Genomic DNA, 21,119 nt, shown 5'->3' with positions numbered 1-21,119 from the left:
TCTCTCTCTCTCTCTCTCTGTATTCGGCACATTAGCAGCGGAGTTTGAGGTATTAGTTTTTGCATGTCAAAATGGAGATCGAAACCCTAATCAGTGTTGCTAAAATTTTGTTTAGATTTTCAAGTAACATCAAAATGTTTGTATGGTCCTGGAAATCATAACGAGAGGTTCGAACGTTTTTGATCTGGGAAGGGAAAACGAATCCATTTCGTTCTGCAGTGGGCTCTTTCTGCTCGTCAGAGTGAATTAAGATTCAGCTTTGGTAACTACTAAGGGTCTTACGTACTGTGTATCTTCAGTACTTAAACTGGAAATAAGTGCACTCTTCTTTAGCAACACCCTTTTTAATTCACATTTGCTCTGGAGCCTCAGCTATCAATAGCAAACTTAAAGTGCCCCTATTATGCCTTTTGGGTTCTTCCATATCCTTTAGTCTGGTGTGTGTGTGTGTGTGTGTGTGTGTGTTGATTTTTTATATATTAACTATATATAAAATACTGCTGTACTGTTTGAAACTGTCAAAGGTTTTTGTTTTGTGACTTATGTCAGGGGGGGGGGGGGGGCTTAAAGAGACAGGAGGCAAAACGGAGAGTTTCACACAGAGGGTTAAAGACAGGCACTGCAGCAGTGAACAGTATGACCCAAATCTTGTTTTTGGACTTCACGAAATCTATTTGAGTGAACACTCGCCTCCCTCACATGAAACACTGAGACTTTAAACATATGCAAATATGCAAAATAGGGGCACTTTAATCCTACCTCTCAGAAATAAATAGCCAATCATATTCTGTTCAAACAGCATTTGCTCTGGAGACTCGATACAAAATAAAATGTAAGAGCTCTGCTACAAAACAAGTCAGCTGAATGTCAAATGACAAGTATTTGTTTCGGGGCCTCTTGTATCAAAATTAAAATAAAATACACTGTTTAGAAAAATATCCCAATTAAAATAGCAGAGTACCATATCACACCTCAAACTTTTCTATATAAGTTTTTTTTTTTTTTTAGAACTAATAAAAATATTTTAAAAATCAAACATAAATAAAATCATATTACACATCTTTTTTTTTTTTGCTTCCTTGACATATCTGGATATAAATCCAATCTTTCTTTTCCGTCTTTAAATATTAATTTAACAAAAAAATTGCAAAAAATGTCGGGTGAAAGTGGAGCAAAAAGGAACCAGCAACAGAAAAGTGCATTTATTTGTACAATGATTTTGCGACTCCTGCACTACCTGCCCTCCTGCTCCTCTGTTGCCTCTCCCTCTCTAATTTCCGCTCAGTTCCAGCGGAAGGAGATGTGACGGGGTCGGTCACCTCCCTCTTTCACCAGGGGTTTGTGAAACTCGCGGCCGGCGCGCGAATGGATGGCCGCCCAGCAGTACTCGCAATAATATTGTAGGCAGGTGACATTGGCGCAGAAGAACGGCGCAAACTTCCCACCGCAGCGAGTTCCCTGGCACTCATCGCACAGCTGGTCATCCAGCACATATGGCTTCACTTCCACCTGCAAAAGAGGTAGAAATAAATAAATAAATCCATACATACTACGAGCAGGGTGCAACGTGAGCCACAACAGGTGCTGCTTTTATTATTGGAATCATTACAGTAAGCAGGAAAGAAAATATTGTTTTTAATACCGTGAATTAATCCAATCAATAATTCACTGCATTTACACCTCTATGTAACAGCCTTCATTGTTATTTGAGGGGTCTGCTATTCCACACGCATGAGTGATGCACAGGGGAGAGTGTATGTCTATAACCCAGCTTACTGTTACTTTGTAATTCCATCTTTCTGATACGAGTCTCACCGTTTACTTTTCCCTTTCCTACTGTTGCATCACGTTGTTTTAAGTTAATGTGAATAAAAAAATCCCGGGTGCCCTACTGCTGTAATTCTTTTCAGCAATTGGTCATTAAAAATATTTCCACAAAGGGAAAAAAAGGTCTCTTTTTTTGCACTTGTTCAGCATTTCTTAACCACATTTGTTTTTATGACAAGCAATCTCAAGTGTCACAGAATCAGCCTGGGCTCAAAATTGAACTTTCATTCACTGCAGACGCCACAGACCTCAATTTTGGCCACAATGCACAGTTTATTTTCATTATAGCTGATTAACAATCTGCTACGATTAGGCTGTTTGCCTTTTCTACCATTTTTATTGGAAAAACATTATCTTGATTTAGCTGACAAATAATATGACGTGCTGAGTGGAATAGCCGAAGCTTCACTTTTGGTGAGGAAGACTGTAGTATCTTCTCAATCCGTTATTTACCAGTGATTAGCAGATGTGTGTGTGTGAGAGGCTCCATACTGTGGTGGCCTGAGAGACAAAAAAAAGAAATCCAGAGTTCGAGACTGGGAGGAGACACAAATCCCTGTGGGCTTGTCTCAGGAAGGGCATCGCGATCCCTTGTGAATAAGGAAGCAGGTGTTTGTATGAGCTTTCCTCCTCCTAACCAAGCTAGCCAGGATTTGCTGTTAACTTAGCACCCCACACAGTGTGCTTTCTTTATTCAGTCTATGCTTCAACATACACAAATTAAACTAAAGATGCACTGATTGACCATCTAGTGACAGGAACTGGACCATTTTTATTGTTTGTGGCCCTGACTAGCAACGAGCAGGCCCAGTCCATGCATGTGCAACATGCACACAGTGGCACATGCAAATAGTTGCAGGTTTACTCAGTGTCACACGCAAACATGTCGTTAGCATGAAAGCTCTTCACTGTGAGTAAATACGCAAATTTAGCCAAAGTGACCCATGAGAACGGGAATGACCACACAAACATTTTTAACAACAAAACTAATCAGATGAAAGAAGCTAACAAAGCCAAAGTGGTAAATGCTAAAGCTATCCAAGCTAACAGCCTCAGTATGAGCAAAGGATGTAAGCAGTTATGAGGAAAATTGTGAAGTCAGATGGGGGGGGGGGGAGGAATAAATAAATAAATTGTTGATGTCCTGTTGTCTGGTGAATTTTTAAACATGTTGGAAAATGATCTGAGCACTTGACATTTGTTTTGTTGCATAAATGTGTTTCACTTGTTTTTGTTTATAAAAAGCAGAATGAATAAAAAGCCGAATAATCTCCTATTCCTGATCAGTATTCAAAAGAATGTTTAAAGTTGTTAATATCGCACTGCTGACTTCACCGTTATTAAAATACTAAAAATTTTCTGCATTTTAAACTTCCTGTTTATGACCTTTTGGAACACCTCTTGCTTCTTTATCTTTCCTGCTCACTGATGAATGACTGTAGTATTGGGAGGTGAACGTTACCAAGGCAGTCATTACACAAAATTTGCACAACATCACAATTATGCAAATCTTAAAAGAGCATACCATTACTCCAGTGTCTTATCTTATAATGTTACCTATACTTTACATGCATCTGCTGAGTCTCACGTTATCTTAACTCACCTATTGTCAGTAGAATTTGTGTCATATACAGTTCATTAGCATGCCTGTAGAGATTACTGTAATTCTTCTGCTGCTGACAGCGCTGGCTAAGTTACTGACAGTATTCTTATGAATTAAGGCTAATAAAAAAAATGTAATAAATAATAGACTGTGCACCATCTGTAGGGTTCCTGATACTGAAAGAGTGAGGCTCTGGAGTTCATAGCCTTTTTATAGAGAATAGTTTTCAGGTCACAGTAGGTATAGCACTGATAAATGAACTCAATGAAAGCCAAATTCCATTTAGATGCTTCACTTTCAGGGTTTTTGGTATTATGCATGCTGGTTCACTGACACATACAGTATGAATGTAAAAAAAAAAAAGCACTTGTTAACAAATTTGTACTCTTACTACTGAAACTGGTCAAAATAGCTGTTTTAACTGCTGACCAAAAAAACAGTCCACTCAGTTACAAAGTCTGAATTTCAGGCAGTTCTACAAGTAAAAATCTCAATTATTGCTTTAACAGGAGAGTCGTCATTAGAGCAGTTTTACAGCTTGCGAAGACATGAAAATCTTAAGCCCAGTTCAACCACACCAAGATATATTTCAGCTAAAAACATCCAATCATTTCTGGTGAACCTACATTATTCTGTTACACAAATCACTCTCTGCTCCAGTTACATCACAAACACAGCACGCCTATTATAACTACTCTGCCTGGATAAAGGTTAAAATGGATGTAAAATCTGAAGCTAAATTTAACAGCAGTCATTTATACTCTTCTGTTCATATGCTAGATGATTTCTGTATAAAATGCAGTATAGTATGACTATATTACTCCAGGAAAAACTGTTAAAACTTTGCATCACCTTTGCGCAACTGAAAGAAACACCACGAGTAAGAGCAGGAAGCAAGCTGAAGAAAGGAGGGGGCTGAGGGGGAAGACAGAAAAACACTGAGCTTTTTTTTTCTCTCCTCTTTCCACTCACCCGTTTATCGATTTCTCCATGCTGCAGCTGTACAAAGCGAGCACTGATAGCAGCAATGTAGCTCTGCTGATTAGAGAAGGCGACCCGCCCCGCTCCCTTGGGGTACTTCAGCTCGGGGTCTGTGTCGATGCCAGCGTAGCAAACTCCACCGTACAGGCGGTCCATTATCATGGCCAACTCCACTGCAAAGAGGGAGGGTGAGGAAGACGCACACAAGCAGATCAACAAAACATTCACAAAAACAAGTTTGATGCACAGATGGAGACAGCACACAGACACAAAGATTGCAGGACACAGAAATCCAGCAATTACCTGTGTGGATACAGAGGTTCACATAAACTCATGCCAGTGTAACCAGAAAACACAAACACATACTTTATGAGAACTGTTCATCTGAGAGTTTAAACCATTAACGTGGACGGATTAAAGTCCTGCAGAGTTTCACGGGGTAAATATGAAAGCAGTGCCCTGAATTTACTGACCGTCCTTATGACTGTTTTTCAGTTTTTTTAACAAGCATGCAGTTTGTGGAAAAAAATCCCTGCAAGTTTACATTTCAGCTTTACTTATTACGACATTAAAAAGTCTGAACGTCCTTTTTAATATGTGGATTTTCTTAAAATGCAAATCTAAACCCAGTTATTACACACGGTCATAAAATATTTAATGCACTGCTGGGCCTAATGTCTTTGTTCCTTTCTAAAACGGCAGCACAGAGGTTTAAGACACAGTTACACAAAGGTGGCATAAACTTGAACACACAGTACACGTGACATTATTATCAAGGGAAAAAAAATATTTATTTTTTTTAACACTGCACAGTGTGTCATAGAGACTACTTCCTGAAATAACCAGTGTAGGTCAGTGTCTCTTTAGCCTCACCCTGTAGCGGGTCTAATTTTATAAGCACAAGCTGATCACATTTTGTCTCACAGAAGGAAGCATTTTGCTTACGGCTGATATTTCAACAGTTGGGAAAGAAAAGGAAGTAAGAGAAGACTACTACTTATTGTTCTCATTTGGTCATTTATGCTATAAAAATATTTAGACTACTGAATCAAAGGGAAGGGAAATAAGAACCTTTAAAAGGCTTTTGACAAAAAAACACTTGAGATGCAAAGCATATGCACAGAATACTCCTCAGATGTTTGTATTATAAACACTCATTTGTTGTTAATTCAGCTGGCGGAAAAATACCAGCATAAAAAAGAAGGATACCTGCACGGAGTGGGCGAGGAACTCCTCCCACAAAGATGGTTTTCCTTGGGTCAAGAGGTTGAGATCCATCCATCACAAAGTCGCTGTCATTCAGGTTCCATGGGCGGATCTGGACCTGTCACACACAAAACCAACAAGTGGGTTTTGGGTTTTTTTAGCTCTAGTCTACTAAGGGACTACCAATAGATTTAAGCATATTGGTGTGTGTGTGTGTGTGTGTGTGTGTGTGTGTGTGTGTGTGTGTGTGTGTGTGTGTGTGTGTGTGTGTGTGTGTTCCCACTGACCGGCTTGTCTTTGATGGTGGGGCTGGACACGCAGAGGTACAGCTTGCCATCCTCCTCGATGCAGGCATCGATCAAAGCCTGCACTGAGCTCTCGTCCTGGAACAGCAGGAAGGCATAGCCTGCACAGAACACAAGAGGGTTATTCTCGCTGCTGGGGCCGCAGAGTACTGACAGAGGATTGTGCTGGAATTTAGTTTGCTGATTACTGTGAAAGCATGTCTGATCACGACACTCTGCTCGCACAGCAGGAAGGCATAAGCTTTTACAAACATACAAACAATCTGAGCAGAGATGACAAATGCTTCAGATAACAGCCTGAAGACAAAACCAGATTGCTCAGATGTATAGATATCGATTGTAGCAGATTATCACTCATTGCTTTACCCAGGAATACTGAAGTCAGTTGCCAAAAAAAACAAACAAACAAAAAAAAAACAGCATAGTGTGAACAAGCTGTGAATTTAAGGAATTTAAGATACCTTTGGGAGGAAAATAGGATTTGCTCTCAGCTTTGTGAGGCCAGTCCACAAACAGGTGTCCAAAGCGTCTGAAACTGGCTGTTATCTCATCTGAAATGAAAAAATAATAATAATGCGTCCTCATCGTCAGCCCATAGCTTTTTCAAAGAAAACACCAGGGGAGATTTAGAGCAGAGGCCCTGCTCAGATTTCACAGTAAATTACAGGGGGGTGTACTGTAAGAAGCCCTGTGTGTTTCAGGCATGATTGCTTTATTTATTTATTTTTAACTTTTTACATTTTCCCTCAAGTTCCCTTGTTCTAAGTTTGATTACATAAAAGGCTAAAAGTAACCCAGGAATTCAATCCTTTTGATATTAATCATGTTACTACTGCACCTTCATCTATATCTGGGGGCAGTCCTCCAACAAAGACCTTGCGCGAGTAGCGTTCCACGCGCTCTCCGTTCTGGTGCGGAAAGCAGTGTGGGGAACCTAGGCCTGCGAGACCCTGGTCTCCACGTTCATCATCAGGGAAACCATCCTCTATGGGGAAGAGAGAAGAGTGGCCTGAGAAAGAAGAAGAAGGTGGAAAAGATTTATCTTTTGAAGAGAAAACTAGACATTTGTTTTGTTTTTTAAAGAAAACAGTAAATCATGGTAATGGCACTACAATAAAGATGGCCGTAAATGAGCACTTTAATTTCATCCCTTTGTCTATCTGACCTCAATTCCTACTACTTTAATTTTCTTGATCTAACAACAGTAAACAAACCATTAACCTTTTTATCTTACTTACTAAAATATAACTATTTGATTCAAATTGGAAGAGAATCAGTTAAACATGTGCATGCAGAATGGAGATATTAGAGCCTGAAAGGACCACATCACAGTCTGACCGAATTAAATGTCCTTGATGTGTTGTTCTTTATTCCTAATTAGCTTCCATGAATCACACATGGAACTGTGCTGCCTGTGAACATAAAGGTTATCGCGCACACATTAGTCCCATCAGTGAGAAAGTATAAACACTTTCAGAGTGCACTGTGTGTGGTAAAGGTTAAGCTCTCCCTGCTCTATCCCTGCTCCTATACAACCTGCCCTGAGCTGCTTTATGAAGATTTATGAAGATTTATGCAAGGACGTTAGCCTTAACTGACAGTGTGTGTGCCTCGCCATGTGTCGGGCTCCTCTTGCAATGAGTGTAAATCAGGAATTACACTTTGCGCGTCTCCCTGCCTCATTAACTTGTAGCTAAGTGTGACACCGTCTTGTATTGTCTGAGTTAATCTTGCAATATGCAAGCAAAGATGGAGAAAAGCGAGCAGAGTGAAGCATAATGAGAGAAACAAAAACTTGAGGATAAAAGATGCACAAGATCACTTGACGACGAGTAACAAGGCTTGAGACTAAAGACAATCATGCAGACAAACTCGTCACATCACTGCACGTATAAAAAAAAAAGAAAACAAGTTTTAAAAAAGCACAGGGCCATTCCAAAACTAAATGCACGTGCCCGTTAATGTAACAACAAACAAGCAGACCACAGTCAATAAAATCATAACACTGCTTAACATTACAAGATTAGTTAAACACTGAGGCTTATAGGGCTGGAAAATATGCTGAAAACGAGACATGATGTATTTGTGATTGCATTTTACCTCGTCTCCTGCTATAATTCCTGGCTGCATGTGGAATAAGGACAAATCAAAGAAGAGGATGTTCACAAAAGTCCCATAATACACATAATACCAATAAAAGTGCCAGGTGGTGCACGACAATGGAGAGACGATCCACTTTCAGCCTGCGGGCCCTTGATTTTATTAATCACCGATGAATCATAAACACCCTGTGGTTTTGTCAGCACACCGACTATCAAGCAGGTTTTTGTTTTGTGTTTTTTAATTGTGGAACTGTGCATTTTGAAAGGTTGCAGACAATCATTTTAAACTTGCTGTATTTTTTATAAAGGACACTTTATATAGACACGCTGTAAAGGTCACCTCGCTATTAATATAGCACTTTCAAAATAAAATGCTGACTCATTATGAGAAGGGGATAAAGGAGACAATCTAAAGGCGCACAGCTAAAAAAGGACATCTCAGTTCAACAGCAAAACATTTCTGTAATTCAATACAAGCCCTGGGATAACCTTTAACAAAGAAACTGAAGGATAACATGAAGTGTTACGCTACATGTATGGATGCTCTGAATAGGAATATTGACAGAAATGGCAGAAAAATTGAAACTTGAAAGTGAAGCACATCAGGAACATCTATCAAAATCAAATGAAGCCTTCAATTAAAAGAGGGGAAGAAAATGAAAGAGGAGGAAGGAGGAAAAAGAAAATAATAAAAGCATGAATAGAAACCAGTTTCGGAACAACTGCAGCTTTGTGTGAAGTTAAGTGCCAGATATAATTATATGTTCAATGCCAGCCAAACAGCCGTGTGAATTATCCAGTTCACCTAGCTTGACTGCAAAGTACCAAAATTAAGCAAGTCTGCATAATTATGCAAACGGAAAGACGATGACGAAGACTTGATCCCAGGGCTGAACCTTAAACTGGATTTCAGGTCTAATTTAGCAAGACCTATAGCTAACAGCAAATGTGCTTTAAAACTGTAGGTCATATTTGACCTGCATGTGTGCTCCACACAGCATGAACCTGCAAACAGCATGGCAGAGTGAGTTGGTTACTTTGCTGGGAAGTTACAGCCTTTTGCCTGCAGCTCTTTATCTAATGGTTCACAGTGGCTGCTCCTGCTTGTTTCATTACTCCCTGCAATATTTCAAACCCATCTGTTATCCAAAATAAAATTTAAAAAAAAACATCACAGTGAATAATGGCATTAAGATACAAGTTCACTGATAAATGCACTGCACTTCCTGTGTGACTCTTTCATAATAAAAGTCAATTTACAACCTTTTTTTCTTCATTGAGCTGAAGAAAATGTTAGTTTGCACTAGAATGTTTTCCAGGAATGTAATGCTGCAAATAGATAAATATTGCCTTAGGCTCAATAAGTGTAAAAGACGTTTATTTATTTAAAAAATAAATAAAATTGAGACCTCTACTATAAGCATGACCTCAGTAATTTAGTGACTAAATCTGAACTCTCCAAGACATCAAATGCATCACTGAAGGTCAAGCAGCACTACCCCTGACAACAGCAGTTTCAATCTAGCCTCATTAACAGAAAGAAAATGTATCCAGTGTGTCATTATCCAAACTTTACCCAGGGCAGTGGTTTCTCTGATGCTGACATCATTGCGGGGGGGGGGGGGGGGGGGGACTATACTGGCCTTGAGCTAAAGTGACAAATGTTCAAATGTGCACACTGGAGTGAACCAGGCCTCAACCCATGTAAAAGAGCAACATGGAGAAGAGCGCATGAGCAACAATCCTGGCCTCCCTCAGTGGATTTTCCAACCCAGATGGACATCAACCGGGGGGGGGGGGGGGGGGGGGGGGGGGGCTACAAAGGCTAGCAATAGAGCCCAAGAGAGTCAAGAAAGCAGACTAAAAGGAAGCACACAGAGCTATAAGAAGTGCGTGAACAGGAGAAAAAGAAAAAATGGTCAAAGAAAATGAAAGGGTGAAAGAACAGGAGATAGGAATGCAATCTTTGTGTTCTTATGAGGTGGGGGTAGAGGGATGGAAGGGAGGGTTTGGCTAGTGTGCATCCTCTATCTGCTGCCTATCCGCTGGCACCATCTGTCTCGGGGCTTGATGACAGCTCCTGATCATGTGATCTTGCCATGTGACTCGGCAATCTTTTGAAGAAACTGCTGGCCTTTCATGTTTTACATCTTAGCCCCAAGCCCAGAAGCAAAAAGCTAAAAGGACAATAAAGGAAACTGTAGCGTACAAGGGCAAAGTAGAAGCCACTAAATTCCACATATCATGTGGACATGAATGGTTTGGTTTTTTCCTACCCGCTGAGGAAAGAAATAAAGTATAAAGCCAATTCTAATTTCGAGCTCCATATCTTATTTTTGAGAAGCACCAGGATTAAAGAATGCATTTAAAAGCAAAACAAACATAAGATGAAAGAGCCTCCTTAAGAAGCATGAGAACAGCAAAGAGGTTCATCTTTAGTGTAACTACCTATCAAACTATTTCTGGTATTTAGCAAATTATTCAAACCAAAGGCAGTTTCCCTTTCATTGCTGCTTTCTATCCACTTATTAAAGAGTGGTGAAAAAACACCATTTCGCTCCCTCCACTTGTCCACATTTCTCAATCCATTCTTTACCGCTTGGCTTTGGGGACTAAGCAATCTCAACAGTAACAGGTAGAAAGGGAAGAGCCCCACATTAGTTTCAAGCTAGGAGAAAGGGCACAAAAATATATGCTTGTTAGTTTAATTTCAAGCAGGCATGTGGGGATGTGCTTGTATTTAACTTCAGGTAAGACGAACAGAAAGATCTGCATCTCCACCTGCTATATTTAGCCTACCTCCCTCCTTTAAGATGTGCACTCTTCTCCAAGAATCTGACGGCATCTAAACACCCTACCTTTGTGTCTGCATAAATATCGTGGCTACTTCCTCTAAGAGTCACAATGGCACTCTTACCAACAAGTTTTTAACTGAAACCAGTCACACTAATGGTTACACACTCAAGATTACAACTGCACAAGTGTCTTGTGTCTAACTAACTTATTTTCCAATCATAAAATATGTATTCCTGCTTCTCTCAGTCTATCAGGGAGATCGCCTACTTTCTGATCCTGCATGCAAGGGGCAGGAGCAGCTGCTGCAATGAACAGTACACAGACAGAAACACCGCTCTTAGCAACAACAGCGGCAAACAACTAAACCTTCAAGTGCAGTTACGCTTCGCTAGAGTCGATACAATACAGGCATGCCATCACTCTCTCCCTCCATCATGGCACTGGCTGGGAAGCTATGAGGGACGTTAATGGAAAAGCATCCCATGTCTGAATGAGAGATTACTGCCATTTCCTCAGACTGATGAAGCCCACCTTGTTACGTCTCCAAAAAAACCATCTGAAACATCTGACTCTTCTTCACGTCGATCTACTGTCCACTTGTCCATTTTAACTTATTGGGCGTTTTTAAGCGATAAAGGCCCTTTTTTTAAAATAAATAAATAAATAAAATGAATGCCAGCTTGCAATAAATAAATTTATCAGAGATATCAGCATTTTATGATTTAATTTTTTAATTAGTTTGTTATTGCCCAGTTTGTCATTTTAGCAGACTCTTGAGTGTTTAGGTTACCATACGTACCATTGAGGGGAAGAGGGTTGTCCCCTCCTGGGTGAGGAAAACCAAGACGACCTACATAGGGAAACACAACAAAAAAATCTTTTGTTATATCATATAAACCTTCCTATAAAGCTATTATTATATTTTCACTGACCAGTTGAAAGAAAAATCTGTATTTTATTAAGAATATGAAAGATATAGTAATAAAATGGCTGTCACTAATGCGATGTCTGCCCTCCACACCAGCTACAGCCAGCTAAAAACAATGTGAGGCAAGACAGCACCACTAACACTATCAATCAGTACTTTGTATTTGGAAAAGGGCTGTTACCATAATAATCCTCTTGACAATTACAGCAGTGCACTAATTAAATTGCCGAGGGGCACTATTTGATCTATTCTGCGCATAATATAGGAACAGTTGGTGACTTTACTTTGTTATAAGTTTTTTTTAAAGTGTTAATCCAGAGCAGACTTTAGCTGGGACAACTATGACCACAACCTTTGTTACCGCTCGCTGCATGTTTCTCCTACATCTATGGGACATCAACTATCTCTTTCCCTCTTATCACCTCGTTATTCTCCAAGCCTCATGCTATAGATTTTAGCCATTTGGCAAGACCCTCTTGCATATGCACACACCCGCGCCTACACAAACATGTTATGATTCCAAACAAGCTTCGAAGTTATGCAAGGCCCACTTGCTGCAGAGGGATAATGACATGAAAGAGCTCAAATAGTACGACCATTGTTGAGTGGGTAATGAGTGCCCTGTGATTGGTGCATTCCAACGCCTTGGTCACATGGAAATGTGTTGGCTCCTCCCCCCATAGTTTGCCTAGAACTATGGGGGGGGAACAGAAAAAAAACAGAACCCCGACTCACAGAGCAGAGAAATCAGGACAGACCACCTGCAGCTTTGAAACACGCCGCTCGATGATAATATTCGACTGTGTAGCGCACCCATCATCATTATCTGAATAAAAATGCAATAAAATGAGTTCAGTTTAATCAAAATAAGCTCAAAGGTGGCAACCAAACCAAACTAAAATCCTCTGGACTACAATTCAGACCTTAGTGATGTGATGACACTAAGGTAAAAGTCCATCTGAGCACCACCTGCTATTCTGAATTTTAAAGGGCTATAATGGTCTCCGAGGATCACCATATCCCTGTGTGTCTGCAGGACTGTGCATGCCCGCTCTGTGAACCTGATTTGCATGCTCCTGGCTACATGTGAGTACAGTACTGTAACAGTTAAAGCACATGCATGCAGAGCACACAAAAGACGGGGGGGGGGGGGGGGGGGGGGTGTGCATGCATGGGGCGGGTGAACAGAGGGATCCTTTCTGTCAGTCAGGACAATGCTGGAAGGGATTCAAAGCTCCTTGTACTGTAGACATTTTGTCTCGCCCGCTCCCTTGCTTCATTGCTCTCACTTTGTGCAATATGTTAAGCCGGAATGAGAAATTGCTGCCCTGCTTATGTGCATCTAAATGTGCTTGTGTATGAATTCTGCCACAGTTTGTTATGTAGATGCATGTATGCATGTGACGGAGAGAAAGAGCAAAAACTGGCCCGGAGAAGAGTCGCTGTAATTATAATATAATATTTGTTATGCATCAAATTATTGTCTAAAATTATTTACTTTTTGTCATCTTTCTTCAGACAAGCTTTGCAGACAACGGAAAAATGTAAACATACCTGACCACACAGAAAAAGGTTCTGAGAATGCCACTGAGTAGGGATAGGTATCGTTTAGGTTTTATCCGATACCGGTGCCAAATCAGTACTTTTGAAACTGTGCCGGTGCTCAAACGGTGCTCAAACCGGTGCTTAAAGAATGGAGAACACAAAATTGGTCCAAAAACCTCTCATGTTCAGCTGGTTTTTTGTAAAAAGATAACAATGTTAGCCTTTTCTGCAGCTATGGGGCATATATGGTATCACTCTTGGCTGGAAGCAGTGCTTAATCAATGGAAAAAACACAAACTTTATCCAAAACCTCTCATGTTTAACTGTTTTCCACTTTTTCTTTGGTCATTTTAGCCTTTTTGGCCAGGGTGAAGGGAGTATCTGCCATCAAACAAGAAGACAGCTGCATGTAGCTATGATGATGTTTGCTAGTTCACCTTACCTGCATTAATGTAATAACATGGTTAGCCTACTCAACGTAAATTACACACGAACATTAAGCTACTCACGCAGAGAAGAACGGCTGCTGCTGCATCATCATCCTCATCATTTCTGATACACTGGCAGGGCTAGGGGCCAGGACTCTCCTCTTCGGGGTTTTTGGGGGATATTGCTAACTCCGGGTCAGATAACAGGCAACCCACGCACAGTAGATGCGCTCGGTGTGAGGTCTCGCAGCAAGCTATCATACGGCGCATTTCTGGGCTTTTAAAAAAAAACGTTATGCGTCGCCAGGTGTTTCATCGGATTTGAGGTGTTACCTCCTTTGACAGTATCACAGTATCAGCTTAAAGCACTTGTTGCAGGCTGCTGAGTTTGCATATTTTGCTGTGAAGTACAGCCAGACTTTTGACCGCTTCGCCTTGGGCATTTTAATCTGTAGCTCCGCTCTAAAAGAACGTATGTACCTGGACCCGCCTACTATCCTGGGAAACGTAAAATGATTGGCTAGAAGTGTATCACAGCTCAGGAAAAAAAAGCACCGAAATAAAGCACCGAAATGTGCGCTGCTTTTCGGTCTGGTTACTACCGTTTATGTCAGAACACCGGTACCATCATGGCACCGGACACCGGTACCATCATGGCACCGGACACCGGTACCATCATGGCACCGGACACCGGTACCATCATGGCACCGGACACCGGTACCCATCCCTACCACTGAGCTAATATTAGCATCAACGAAGCAGAGAACATCTACTTTACATGTATTATAGGATGTATACATATCATATTCTATCATATTCATAGGAAGTTGGGCTTAAAAATCACTTCTGCAAACCAGACTATGCAGTATTTTGAAATTGTGATGAAGTTGTGTAAAGCAGAAGCTTTGTGGTTTTTAGAAGAGAATTTTGACTTCTCTTCCTGTGTTTTCTTGGATCCATCAGTGGAGCTAAAGCACCAAAACATGTTTAATGAGGCAGACTTCTAGTTTTCTTCTGCTAATACTGAAGAAACATTTACTAAGATTTGACAGCACAACATTATACCGCCACTGAGCCCGATAGGTCCGAGGTTTAAAGAAGTGATCTTACTGTAGCATCCCATACTTAAAAATTTATTTAAAACTTTTATTTTGTATTTATTCTGCTAATAAACTGATGTGCATAGTAAGCGTTTTTATGGAACATAAAGCTATGCATATATTACGCACGACATCGCTCCCATTTAGAGATTTTTTATACCACATTTTTACCTCATAAGAAGACTCCTATCAATTTCTGGTCCTTGACTTAAAACTTGTACAACCTAACAAAAACAACATAATCATTATCTAAGTCCTCTGTCCTATTAAACTACTATCAAATATAACAGTCAACTTTAACTGTATAGTTAGTTACCTTTTACACTTAGCCTAAGCCTTGAGAAATCAAATGTGCTTCCTTTCAAACAATGATCATTACTAAGAACTTCAGCTCTATCCTCTTAGCCAACACTCACTATTGGCCACTGACTAACTTTTCTGTAGTCAGATTATTTCTGTGAGCGTCACCCTTTAAAACAATGATCATTAGACTCCTGTAGAATTAATTTAATATTCAATTTCTGGGTTATGATAACCGGTCAGCAGCACTGTTTGCTATCAAATAAATGTTTCCTTTTAATGCTAAGACCAATACTGTATGTTAAAAAGTATCATTGTTCTTGGCAACGTCTACACCAACATGTTAAAAAATTAGCATGCAACTTCTTCACACATTTTGGACCAAAACTATTTCACAACACTATTTTGCATGAAAAGCTTAGCAGCAGCGATCATTAGAAAACAACGACAGTGTCAGTTCAGTTCAGCGAGGGCTCTCCCATCTCTCATAATTCCCATTTAAATAAAGCCTAAGCCCTCATGAATCTCTCTGCATCTGCTTCTTAAAATTCATGAGAAAGAGGTTATACCTATTGCACCATGCTCAGCTATCCTTCAGTTCAGTTTGTACACTTTGTGTTTTTAAATCTGGGATGCCACAGAAGTAGCTTTGATTGAAGCAAGCAAGTAATTTATTTATATAGCACTTTCAGATCAGCCCCCAGTTGAACACAAAGTGCTGTACACTTGACATGCCAGAAACGATACATTGAACATGTTAAAAAATAAATAAAAAAATAATATAAAATAAATTAATTTAAAAAATAAATAAATAAGATGATTATTAAAATAACATTTAAAATAATAAAATTAGCACAAATAGCAAAAACAATAATAAAATAGTATAAAAATGATGATGAGAATTACATTTAAAACAACTGACAGTATTTATCTTATGGTTCTTTTTGCATTGCCCCTCAGTTCATCACCGTTTCTATGAAACAAGCTCACTTAAATGGACCCCTCTTCCTAAAGGCTCACTTTATGCTGATCGTGCAGTCATCTGTCAATATAAAAACCATCAGATTCAAAACAATAGTGGGTAAAAGTGCTTTTGAAAACTGCAACTTGTGGACACCACAAATATGTGCAGCAACGATGGCTATGGCTGGGCGTCTGTGTTTTGTAAATATTAAATTCATTAACTCCTTATTGTGTTATATAACAGTGGAAAAGCAGGTCAGTCAACTATTGCTATACAGGTCCATGGGAATCAACTTGCATAAGAAAACGCTAACTGACGTGGAAAACATCTGCCATCAGGGAATACCATATGTAACACAGCAAGTAGAATATTAACAGCTGCACAGGAAAGGCACCTCTCTGATGCAGTTTTATGCATGCTTCGAATCACACTGAGAGCATTTCAAAAGGTTTAGTCTTTTATTTTGATAAATGACCAGATTCTCTGTCATTTACATGTGTGGTTTTGTCTCCTCCTGACCTGCTCTGTACAGCCTGATATGGCTTCCAAGCAAAAACAGACTATTAGACACAGTTTCAAGCAATGCCATTTTAAATTCAGGGAATTTAAAATAGAAAGTAGCTCGTCCACAGAAGGACTGGTAGCTCCCCTTACGATAAGGGTTCAGATCGCGCGTACAGGTGTGAAATGTGTGTGTTTAGTTAGTTTGTTTGCTTGTTTTAATCAATTTTAAATCATGCTTTTTATTTGTTTTTGTTTCTAATGTCTCTGTAAAGCACTTTGAATCACCTTGTTGTTGAATTGTGCTATACAAATAAATTTGCCTTGCCTTGCCTAGAGCTGCTTGTGAAATCCACTGCCGTCAGCTCTGGCATAAGCCAGAATGCAACATAGTCTCACCCAGCTGCATTTGTCGCACCCAGAATAATCGCATATATGGATATGACAGAAAATGTAAAGAAGAAGAATAGAAGCCACAAGGAGAATTTTGTTTTTGTTTGTCTTGGTTTGTGTTTTTTATGATGAGTGGGAAGAAGAAAGAAGGAAAAGGAAGACAGAGGTGTGAGCTGACTGCTACACACTGTGGCCTTTCATAATATCGCCGATGATAGCACAAAAAGAAGACAAAGCCTCTACATGGCTGACCTGTGGAGGAGGTGAAACCTCTCTGCTAAAAACTGAGGCGTTAACTGATAAATTATTGTGTGTGAGCTGTTGTTCCTTTGTGCGGCCAAATAAGCTACAATCCATAACAAAGACAAGTGTTTAAAGGTAAAGCCTGCTTGCACATTAACATTTTTTTCCCCTCTTGTATTGCACACCTTATATGAGGAAAACTGCCAAATGCAAAATAACGAGTGTACTGCAAAGTGTTTGCATGTTATATTGTGAAACTCATTTTCAGCGAGATCAGTTGACATGCACTGAATAACTATTGCACACCAGCCATTTACTGGACAAATAATGACAAGATCAGTATCATAGTATGTGTGCCATCTGTGGGAAAATATGATGCATCTAAAGATAAAGGTCCATACAACTACCTCCAGCGCATCACAGGTTTTCTAAAAATACAGACATGCTAAATGGGAAGCATACACTTTCAGCATATACACTCATTTCCTGTACCGAATCCATAGTAAAAAAAGAAAATTCCCTGCCTATAGAATAGGGAAAAATGTATGGTTGCTGGAAGTTGTAGGCTGATGCTGGGAGACATCTGTCGCACCAAAAACCTCCTCGTTGGTCACAAACAGATTGAAACATATTGCCGCAACCAACACATTTCAAAAGGCGAAACCTTTATGCTGGAGACTCACTTTTTGCTAGCGACTGGTGGTTGTCAGACATTCACCAACCAGTGTCTAGGCCTGTGGCCTTCTATGAAAAAACAGCTCTGCTGTTAACGCAATGTCAAATTAAAAACAGAAAAAAGGAAGAAAAAAAAATGCTACTGGTCTGCTTAGTGTTTCATGATCTTGATTGACAACTGGCATCTTTACCTTTCAGACTGTCCTGCTCAGCTCTCATGATGTCAATCAGGGAGCTCTCCAGAGTGTTCATGTTGAAGCTGTCAAATGACCTGGTGCGCTCCTAAACAGAGGAGAGAAAAAAGAAACACTGTGTCACATTTTTAGCCTGCTTCAAAGACATGCAGTTAACACAACTATAAAAAGAAATGTGGTAACCAATGGTGTTAACTGTTAAAGCGGAGCAATGAAGAAATTGCCTTATTAATGCGACAATGACTTGGTTAATATCTAAGCTTGCCAAAGACTGTCTTGCCACAAGACAGACATGTTCACTCTTAACTTAGAAAATTTACACAATGGTGAAAACTTCCCGCAATACTTAAAGACTTTTGACCAAAAAGAGTTAAAAAAGGGGAACAGTCACATGCTTTCCTGTTTCTTCTCACCTCACTTGAGCTTGTTTCAAAGAAAAGACTTGACAGAAAGCTTTGTTTCTCTCAATGTGAGAGACTGTACAGGTACACATAGACTTAGTATTGGTTTAAATCGTTTTAAAAGTAAGAAATGAGAAATAAAAAAAGTTATAGCATTTTCTTGGCTCACGTTGTGTTCAGCTTTATTGTGTGGGTCCAGAAGGACTCATCCCAAAGTAGCTTAAAAATTATCTGTAGGTGTGTATCTACCAATGGGAAGAAGAATTAAATGTTGTTCTTTTCTTTTATTAAATCTAGCTTTTGCTCTCAGCAGTTGATTTCTCTCATCTTATAAGATGCTGTTATGTGCTTAATTACTATGTGTTTAATTCAACCCTAATTTCTTTTCTTGCATGTTTTTGTGTGCTTTTCCTGCTGTGCAACTTGCAAAGTAAACACAAGCAATAAACAGACTCGTTCAATGAGGCAACATAATGAAAGTCAAGAGAAAAACAAGCAGTCAAATGGAGCATGAGCCAAGCAAATTCCTGGGCAAAAGCTTCGTCACCTACAACAAGGGCATCCTTGGCATATCAGCCAGCCACACTGGATATAATTGTATGCACACACAAATACGTGTTAACACGCACACACCCATACGATGTGTATATACAAAATATTCTCACACTAAAAACATGTACCCATAAACAAACACACACACTCCAAGTGGCATGCTGATAAGGTTTCAGTGCAGACTCCACCTCAGCCAGACAAAATATGCAGTCTTTGTCAACAACTTCTAAAGAAAGTGATCAACTCTTTGGGTTTCCCTTCCTCTGAAAGAACCAAAAGTTAAATATGAAATAATTATTATTCGCATCTCGCTTTTCAATGTCTCATTGCTTCCTTCCTCCTCCTTCACCATTTTCCAAGCCATTCTCTAACAAATACCAACTTCAAAAGTAGAAATGCCTTAAAAAACCTTTTATATTCCTCATGCATGTGTCAGAGATCTCATACTTGACAAAGGCAGCAATTGTTCTAGCTAGAAGTTGTTGTTCATAGGCTGTACCCTATGACTAAAAAGTTTAGTCATGTTTATTCTCTCAAAACTTGGTCACGACTGAATATGCATGTCCTACTTTCAGTTTGGTATCTAGTCCATCGACTACTTGATTATTTAAGGGATTTTTTAAATGAGAAACAATCTCCAACTAATTTGTAGAGCGGCACTCAAAGAAAATCAACCGTTAGCATTTTGTGTAAATATGTAAAAACATAAAATAGATTATTACAATTTAACAAAAAAAAAAAAAAAAAAAAAAAGACAGGAGAAGGAATGGCTGCCTAACTACTAACTGTCATGCTTCTAAAATAACAATGCCAGAACACACCTGATGTGTTCAGGTTTAACGCTGTAAAAACATCCACTTCGAAGCAATTGAACCTGACAGGATGATTGACAGATCAGACTTCCAAACCATGTCAGCAACGCAGTGTTAAAATAACAAAAGCATCAGTGTGAAACAATGTGGTCTGTTTCTTTTTAAACCTAATCGGCGGACAGTTCAGATGAAATGTGGAAAACTCTAAATCCAAATTTAAAAACTATAAGCAAAGTAAGCAGTAAACTCATACAGTTCAGGTGTAGCAACAGTTCGAATGTTGGTCAGAAAACTTCTGCCTCGAGAAAAACGGAAGAGAAAAGTGTTAAATAACTGAAATAAAGCATGACACAGAAACAAGTTCACCGTTTCAGACAAAACAGAGAAAACATCCTGACAACAACACTACATAGTCAGCTCTGCCCTGGGCCTGACTGATAATGGGCAGAGAATTACCCATCATGTCACTAAGGCTGCATTATCAGTCACTCTTTAAATTTACTATGTTGTTTCTTCAGCAGCAGCTATGCAAAGATCTCTGTTGTTAAACCAGCAACCAATTCAAAGCCTAACGGCAAACTGCAGGCAGTGTCAGAAAAGACTAAGAAATGTTCATTGTCCTTTGTGTTACCATGCTAAAAGGCTCAGAAGAAACACACCTATCCAAGTGAACTACACTTCAAGGGTTGACTAGGAGGGCAACACACCTTTTCTCTTTTTCCTCATTAATCTACCGTCCGGTGTCTGGAGTTGTTCACCAAAATTCAATATCTACTATCTGATCGGCTTGAAGAGCGTGGTTGGGTATCTGGCACACTTGGCTGGTAAAACAGCCAAACTTCCCAGCTGTAGCCAAATTTCTTACCAGCATTTGAGCTGACTACAACAGAAACAACACTGTGGCAGAACACACCCAATGCACTAACTCTCTCTCCCTCAAAACAAATATCAACATGGGGATACAGGCCAGATTGTGTCCACCATTTTCTCATATCCGCTTCAGTATAATATGTGCACTTGCGCTATTGCCTAAGGACAAATAAGTCAAACACTCCAAGGCAAGGGAAGCAGAAACAGAGTCCAGGTTTGGTTTCTGCCTTAAGTATACAAGGGTAATGAGTATATTCCAACATGACGACAAATGCATACAAATAGGAAGCGGACAATGCTGTACGCATTTTTGGATTCGCACGCTTTGTGGCATCAGTTTATTTACCATCATATGTGGGCGGTGTAGTATGACAGGGTAATTCTATTATACTG

General features: G+C 39.6%; 1 protein-coding gene across 4 annotated transcripts in view; it reads right to left on the bottom strand.

Moving 5' to 3' along the window:
- Positions 1 to 801: 801 nt before the first annotated feature.
- cpeb4b (cytoplasmic polyadenylation element binding protein 4b) overlaps positions 802 to 21,119 on the bottom strand; it is a 33,758-nt gene continuing 13,440 nt past the window's right edge. For 2 of the 4 annotated variants that reach the window (XM_026181227.2, XM_026181230.2), the window contains 9 exons: positions 18,089 to 18,179; positions 11,620 to 11,670; positions 8,023 to 8,046; positions 6,761 to 6,931; positions 6,384 to 6,473; positions 5,905 to 6,023; positions 5,621 to 5,735; positions 4,403 to 4,584; positions 802 to 1,509 (listed from right to left, as the gene is read on the bottom strand). In XM_026181227.2, coding sequence (XP_026037012.1) covers positions 1,282 to 1,509; positions 4,403 to 4,584; positions 5,621 to 5,735; positions 5,905 to 6,023; positions 6,384 to 6,473; positions 6,761 to 6,931; positions 8,023 to 8,046; positions 11,620 to 11,670; positions 18,089 to 18,179 — 1,071 coding nt within the window. In that variant the 3' untranslated portion in view covers positions 802 to 1,281. The remainder of the gene's footprint in view (positions 1,510 to 4,402; positions 4,585 to 5,620; positions 5,736 to 5,904; positions 6,024 to 6,383; positions 6,474 to 6,760; positions 6,932 to 8,022; positions 8,047 to 11,619; positions 11,671 to 18,088; positions 18,180 to 21,119) is intronic. The other 2 variants (XM_026181229.2, XM_026181231.2) reach the window with 1 other exon arrangement.

This window comes from Astatotilapia calliptera, chromosome 10 (genome assembly GCF_964374335.1).
Source record: "Astatotilapia calliptera chromosome 10, fAstCal68.1, whole genome shotgun sequence".
NCBI lineage: Eukaryota > Metazoa > Chordata > Actinopteri > Cichliformes > Cichlidae > Astatotilapia > Astatotilapia calliptera.
Note: the sequence above shows the minus strand (reverse complement) of the source record. Positions and strands in the feature narration are given on the sequence as shown.